Source organism: Seriola lalandi, unplaced genomic scaffold (assembly GCF_002814215.2).
Source record: "Seriola lalandi dorsalis isolate HSWRI2012SDOR001 ecotype SW California unplaced genomic scaffold, Sedor1 jcf7180002054915, whole genome shotgun sequence".
Lineage (NCBI taxonomy): Eukaryota > Metazoa > Chordata > Actinopteri > Carangiformes > Carangidae > Seriola > Seriola lalandi.
Genome location: NW_019525467.1, coordinates 368,774 through 376,580, shown reverse-complemented (window position 1 = coordinate 376,580; position 7,807 = coordinate 368,774). Strand labels below are relative to the sequence as shown.

Below are 7,807 nucleotides of genomic sequence, written 5' to 3'. Positions count from 1 at the left end.
TGAGGGGTAAATGAATTTAAATGATGTAAGAAAAAGGCTGCAACGTAACAAAAAGTGGAGGGGTCTGAATACTTTCTGACTGTAAATTAATCATGTCACTACTGAGCTGACATGTGCCAGATATCAGTTCACATCACAGCCTTGTCCATCAGAGGTGCCTCTTTCTGGTACAGCCTCTGAGGGGATTTACTGTGTGTGTATGAATTACGACTGGACTTACATAACTTAATTCCCCGGCCACAGAATCCCCCTCTCTATTTGTGGCTTTCTTCTGATGAATAAAAAGAAAATCAGAGGAAAATGCAGTTACAAGTGATATTTCTTTCAGGTTTTTATTGGTTATTATTATAACAGTAAAAAAGAAATACCTGTTTGAGAATACATTTACAACAATATTTCCATTATTCATGCGGCCCCTTTTTGCTCATTTGTTCTTCTGTTTCCAGCTTGAAGAATATCCATTTCTCCCATTTTCTCTTCACAATTTTTTGTTTAATTTGGGTCATAGAACTGGACAAAAACATTTATACTACACACTTAAAAACACACTTCTTTTATAAGTGAGTGCTTTGTGGCTTCAGCTGAGGCGGTGCTCAATGAGCCAGTCTGAAGGAATGCATTCAACAAGCTTGACCTTTGGTTGTTAAGGGCAACCACGGTTTGAAGAATCCATGTGCTTCAAACCACTTTACTAACATTTATACAAAAATAAATTGAATGTTAGAGCTGGTTAAATCAGCTAAATAAGACACCACAGGAATGATTTCTCTCTGCTTTTTGATTTTCTCATAAAAACTATTCAAGTGTTCCTCTTTCCCTCATATTGTGTTGTCTGTTGTTAGCTCAACTGTTGTTAGCTTCTAAACTTTTTAAACCTCCTTAGAAACCGTGGTGTCACAACTAAACTTCCAGTTTGAATCAAAACTGTCACAGCTCGGTGTGTAGAAAGAAAGTTGACATTCATGTTTGAGGTAAGTGAATCAAAGTGTCATATCTTTTTGTTCTAACTGAACTCAGTCCTGCTCTGACTGAGAGTTCATGAGCTGCTAATCACGCGTTAGCCACTGAGCCTGTTAGCCAGAGCTGGCTGTAGCTACGCTGCCTAATCACCACTTGCTAAGCCCTGTATTGCAGTAGCTCACCGCTTAATGGTGCAATGCTGGTTTACTGGACCACTGCAGCTCTCCACTTGACCACGTGCTCACTTCTCCTCAGTGTTTACCCTGTTAACTCTGCAGCCATTTTACGGAAGTGAGCAGAGGTAATCAGACACCTGTGGTGCTGGGCTCTGCAGGTTCCCTCCCAGGAAGGGAGGGACCTGAAGGGAGGCGTCCTCAGACTGGGTAGACCAGTGAGACACTTTTTTTTCCTTTTCAACCTGAAGTTTTTTTTTTTTCCTCACACAACAGCACACAGGGCTTTCCTGTAAAGTGAGACAGACATGCTAAAGGAGACAGACTCGTACTAAAGAGAACCGTTCAGTCCTGGAGTCCACATAGAACAGGATAGCGCACAACTACATGGATAATACCGCTCAGCTTGTCGGAAAGTTTGGAAATGCTTTTGTGAACGGCAAGTGAACTCTGTTCTCCTGCTCTCCCAGGGAGATTACAGCAGGACATGCTTCCAGCCACTGAGCAGCTTGACTTGACTTGCAGCGTCATGGGAATCATGCTCACACAGAGGAGACTGAACTGTACTGCTGTCAACATGTCAGTAGTAGTGTTTGTGTGATATAGCGAAAGGCTGCTATATGCAACCTATTTGTGTGTCACTAAACAAGATTACAGGATAGTGTTGTTACAACTGGCACCCTCCTAAAGAAGGTAAGAGGAGCTGCGGAAAATTGTCCATACAAAGCCCCTTTGTTCCCAGCCAACGGTAGAGGTGGAACAGGAGCTGCTTGGATAACTGGACATGGGGAGATGGACCTTTTATGACACTTTTAACTGACACTTTGCTAGAGCTGCTACCTGTTGTGGTTTGCCTCCCTTTGCTCTCAGGTGGTGTGACACTTTGAGCAAAAATGGACAGTGGAAGTAATAACTCAGAGGAACAGGGGAAGCCGCCTGCTAGTTCCTTACTGAATGCTTTCAGCAGCTTCTTCACCCGGGATAGATCTGCCTCTACAGACTTGGAGGCGGCCGTGCTGATGTCTTTCAAGGAGCTGCCGCATCGCAAGAATCCTCTTCCTGAAGGTGGTCAAGCCACTAACAGTAAGTACAAGCTAAAAGGGCGGGTGGATGAAGGAGCAGCTGGAGCACAAGTTGACACAGACCTGGTCCAGGTCACCAAGGTGGAAACGTACAGTGACACAGAAAATGAAGATGAGGATGCTTCCCACAGCAGCACCAGCACATCAGAGAAGCTTGCCAAGACCAGAGAGCCCGTCTTACCTAAGGAAGACAATAACACAGTGGATCACGGTGGAGGAGATCAGCCACAACATGCCGCTGAGGCAGAAGCAGCCTACAAATTGCTTATGTTCAGAACACACAAATTTAGCGAGCAATCCCGCATAGAAGCTATTCTAAATTCAGGCAGGTTTCTGAACAGGACTAGCTCTAGGACAGTTCAGTCTTCAGTTTCCAAACCGGGAGATGGCTGCGCTCCCAAGGACAGCACCACCACAGTGTCTGTAGGTGCAGAAACATTGACTGCAGAAGAGGATAGGAGCAAAAAATTGGGAACAAATGAAAGCGATGGGTATGCCAGGATAGATTGTTCTCAACCTGTTCCCTCTATCATCTCTGGGAATCCTGCTTCAGAGACTGAAGGTCATAATGCTGGCACGGCCTCTCCATCCAAGCAGACAGAAGCTGTAGATAGTACACAAAAGGAGGAGGCACCTGTTCCCTCCACTCCTAAGACTCCTGAAGTGTCAGTCCAATCATCCTCTGGTCCAGAGGAGCAATCAGACACTGCCGGTGTTACAAAGACACCCATGTCGCCATCATCTGCACCCGAAAAGCACCTGGGAGGCATTCAGCCAGGCGGCAGCCCTACTTCACAGCGCACAACTGCTCCAAAGACACCTGAAATGAATACCTCTACCTCATCCCCGTCCAGGGCCGCGGCGCTCTCTTCGTCCCCTTCCTTCCAGATGCCGGCTCTCTTCAGTGGGTTGAGGGTGCTGAAGAAAGGAGCAGTGGGTGAAGACAGGGAGACGGTGTCGGAGATCAAGCAGAGGGAGAAGGATGCTGACCTGGCCCTGCTCAGTTTGAAGAAGACGGTGAACAAAGCCAAGCTCTTACCTGAGCAGAGGACTCCCTCTCCAGCCAAAAAACACGCAGAGCCGAAACCCGCTGCAGATACTAAAAGCACTGTAATGGGACAGCTCAGTCATCTGCTCAACAAAGACAGCCCCAGTGAGACCAAACAGTCAGGTCATGGGCAGGATGCTGATCTCAAACATGGCAAAAAAGAGTCTGAGAATGGAGAGGAGGTTGCTGGAGAAGAGAAAACTCCAGACCCAGTAACTCCTACAGCCACACCTGAAAAAAAGAAAACCTCAGATCTGGCCTATGAAACCTTCAGGAGCATCTTTGGCCCCAAAAGCATCAAAAAGGAGAAAGCGGAAGAGGTGGATGTGGAGGCACTGAAGAAGAAAATCAAGAATGACAAGGAAAATCTGAGGTCGATTTTTGAGAAAACCTCCAAATCTCCTCTGAAGGAAGTCAGTAGTCCCACAGAGGCTAATGTATGTACTGACACCCCTAAATCATTTTAAATCACATATGTTTGGAAATTCAAGTGCCCTGTATTTACTACTGAGAGGAGGAAAACATTGTATTTTGAGATAAAGTGGCACTCTAAATCAGAATATTAGTTATTGCATTACCCACATATATGCTAATATTGTTGCATCCATTTCCTTCCTACAGACAGAAGTCACGTCCCCTACAGACAGTGAGGACCGGACTCCAGGGCGGCTGCAGGCCGTGTGGCCCCCACCCAAACCTAAAGATGAGGAGGAGAAGGTGGGGCTCAAGTACACCGAGGCAGGTAAGAACCTCAGGCTTGTTACTTCAGACACTGTTGTCTGTATTTATATCTAAGACCAGGAATGCTGACAGAGGATCATGCCATTCGAGCTTACACTGACACACCCCTCACTGATTGGCTTTGTACATAAGGGTAGTCTCAGATAGTATCTTAGTATCTTTTGAATGGATCTCACATATGCGGTATTTGTCCTTGATTGAGTCTTGAGCACTCGCACATTACGCTGAACTTCTGAGACAAATCTTGCAGAGCTGGCTAAGTATTGGCAGCAGGGTGTAAGACATCCTTTAAACCCATTTAAGGACACAGTCAGGCTGTGTCTGTACTGTTTGTTGGCACCACACTAACTTTGGCCGGTCTTGTTCTCTAAAGACGCAAGGACACACAAATAGGTCAAAAGCACAAATGGCTGCCTATGGACTGATTCAGATACAGAGCAGAAAAGCTTTCCCTTCATGCTCTAGGTGCAGTGAGACTGTGCTGCTACAGCGGTGCGACAGCTGTTTGGATGTTCTCTGTGGCGTGGCTTCATCCCGTCAGAATAGATTATGACCAGCAACTGTGGATTATTCTGGTGATTTGCGCTCCAGGATCGGGCTTTGCTCTTGTCTAAAAGAATAGTGTGTGGAATTTGAGAAGCAGAGCAAAAGTCCAGACTGTGTGCCACATAGATAAACCGACACACGTGTGTATCCATGTTGTATACACGTCTTTCAAACATTTTTTTTTTTAATAACACATTTATGACCCTTTATCATGGTGCTTATTAATAAATAATGATGTCTATTAAGAATAGTTTGTTTTAGTTGATTATCAAGACGGCCTTATACTGATCATTGACTTGGATTAATCATTACCACAGTGCAGTGTTACTCATTACTACAAGTTGTGGGGTGGAAAGCTTGTCAGTGGTCGTGCAAAGAAGACCATCTCCTTCGTGTGTTTTCTGGTTCTTTTAGTCTCAATTTTAAATAATAGTAAATTAATTAAATAAAGACTTGTGCATTTAGAAATACACCTCAAAAAACAGTCTAACCCTCAAATACACTGAAAGCAGCTTAACAACATGTTTCTGGAGGTGATGACATTGTGGTGTATATTATAGGTACAGTTTATGGGTGTAGTGTATTTGGTAGGTCATAACCATTAAAGTATCAATAGAATGACTGCTATCCTGCTTTCTATTGTAGTCTCTATTACTGTAACATCGTAGACGTGAAGTAAATAATGTGTTGTCCCTTCTTTCATCTAGTAATAACAGGTAGGCCTTTGTGTAGTCGCGTCTTAACCAAACCTTAATGTTTTGTTTAGGCTTTTCCTTCAGACAGCAGTCTAATTAAAACTGGTTGGTTGTGTGGTAAATATGGCGACTCGCCCTTCTTTAGAATTCACCAGGACAACAGTACATGTTGTAATGTTTCCTGTCGTACAGATGAGCTTTATGGTGATTTATCATGCCAATATTCCAGCCAGTAGCTCAAAACAATATAACTCTAACCAATTTCTCTCAATTTATAAATCAAAAGCACCGGCAATTAGCTGTGATTGTTGAATTAACTACACACTCCAGTGTATATTTAATTAATCAAACCTGCCATCAGAATGAGTTTGTGCTCCCATGCCACTGTCACCTCTTCTCCCTGCTCACAGAGCACCAGGCCGCCCTCTTGCAGCTGAAGAGAGAGTGCAAGGAAGAGCTGGAGAGGATGCATGTAAGTTATCATATGACCAAAGCACACACTGACATAATACTGTGCACTAGAGGAAAATGAGACCAGGGATCTGTGTGAGGGCAGACTGAGAGGAGTGAGAAGATTCTGGCATACAATATGAAACAGAAACAAATGAACATATGAAATTTGTGAGAGCGAGCTGAGCAGCATGTTTCTGGCAATAATTCCTGTGTATGAGGCATAGATGAAAAGTAGTTTACGTTCATGAGGCCCTTGTGCATATCTAGTCTATCAGAGCGGTTAACTGTCCTCGACACAAGATGGCGCTAAGTGAGCATGAAATGTGCAGCAGCTGATCTGGTGCAAACTCTGCTGAGCAATTCCTCACAGAACCCCAAGCTCTCAGATGTCACGCATTTTGATGTTGCCAGGTATTCTTGATGTGACGTAAATTGGCATTCAAACCGTTAATCAAGTTCATTTTAAAAGCTGAAAATTAATTTTTCCTCTAATTGTACTTTTACGAGCTGAGAGAAATAGTATAGAAAAATTCCATCTGACTTTATCAAATGCAGCTGTAGTGATACATATAGTAATGTATGTTTTAAAAAATAAGAATAATCAAATTATACCAGTGTATGAGCAAGTAAACCAGCGAAATCATATTTCCTTTTATAATGGCGTAATGTCCTGATCTGACTCTTAATGTGACCTTTAGCACTTTTATACCAAAAGTGAAACTCAAGTTAATCAAAACAGAGTCAAAAACTGTACCGTGTCAATTAAATAAATTCTGAAAGAGCTTTCTACTTTCCAGAGTTTCATATTTTATGTATTATCTATGATTTTATGACTTCCAAATGTTCCACACTCGGCTCTGTGATGGACATCTCTTTCCTCTCCAATATAATGGCTCGTTCCAGATTCTTTTTAAAGGTGTCAGTGTTTAATTCATCAAAAGCAGAGGTTTGGAACGGCGTCTCACAGGTGTTTTTCGCCTGCAAACTTACTGTATAACCTTGGAAGAGCAATTGGAACATAGTTCTGGCTGTGTTACATAATTTGTACCGCTGATAAATTGCTTTATGGACCGTTTCCTTGAAAAGTCTGACCTCAGAATTGGTTTCTCAGCCTGTCTACTTAAAGCCTTTAATTTGACGTCGAACTTTAAAGGACTAATGCTGAGTCAGCCCACAAGAAAGGGTGGGAACGTGCCTAATGCTATTTCTAAACTGACATGAGTTAATAAGGAACATGTGTACGATTTATTGCAAAACGATTTCCTTTCTGTCTCAAATCAATACTGTGCTTCAGTTGGATTGTTTCTCATTGTTTGAAATGTCAACTGAAAACTGCAGTTAGCCGATTTTCAGAGTAAGAGTCAGATATTAACCTCAGACTGGGGGGAAAAATTAATAGGAATAAGTGTAAAACAAAGCTGTGAAATGAAAAATTATTGTTAAATTTTCTACATTCATTAATCACGTTCATGTTTGCACCTTGGAGGAATAATTATACACTTTAATCCAAGTTCACTTAAGGAAATGTACTGCCTATCACCTAGTATGGTTTTATTGTGTTATATGAAGGGAAATGACTGAAGTTTGTGAAACTGTATCTGACATTTTATCTGCTCTTCCTCCTTAAAGTCTGACTTTGAGCTTCAGACCTTCCAACTGCGAGGAGAGCATGCCGTCTCAATATCTCAACTGGAGGGAGTCATCGCTAAGATGCAAAGAGACAAGTCGTACAATATCAGTCAGGAGCGCGGTGAGGTCCGCGATGCCGCTGTGTCCACGGCAGATGACCCCACGAGCAAGACTTACCGCACTGTGGGTATCCAGACGGACAGGGAGACCTTCATCAAGAGCCCTGAGGGCGATGGGGGCGGTCTCGCTCAAAGCCCCAACCAGAACGTGCCGAAAAAACTCAACTTGGATTCTATCGGTCTGAACCTAAAAGGTGAAGCGGCCCCAGGTGCTCCTGGACTGGCCCCGCCACCTCCACCTCCTCCTCCACCTCCTCCACTTCCACCAGGCTTTTCAGGACCACCACCACCTCCTCCTCCTCTTCCAGGCAACGCTGGAGCACCACCACCGCCCCCTCCTCCTCCTCCTCCCCCTCTTCCA

The 7,807-nt window shown here is 43.7% G+C and overlaps 1 protein-coding gene across 1 annotated transcript in view; it reads left to right on the top strand.

Moving 5' to 3' along the window:
- The first annotated feature begins 1,291 nt into the window (after positions 1-1,291).
- The window catches only part of LOC111673250 (formin-like), a 38,913-nt gene continuing 32,397 nt past the window's right edge, over positions 1,292-7,807 (top strand). The window contains exons 1-4 of the mRNA XM_087169789.1: positions 1,292-3,700; positions 3,885-4,005; positions 5,656-5,717; positions 7,328-7,806. Coding sequence (XP_087025915.1) covers positions 2,027-3,700; positions 3,885-4,005; positions 5,656-5,717; positions 7,328-7,806 — 2,336 coding nt within the window. The 5' untranslated portion in view covers positions 1,292-2,026. The remainder of the gene's footprint in view (positions 3,701-3,884; positions 4,006-5,655; positions 5,718-7,327; position 7,807) is intronic.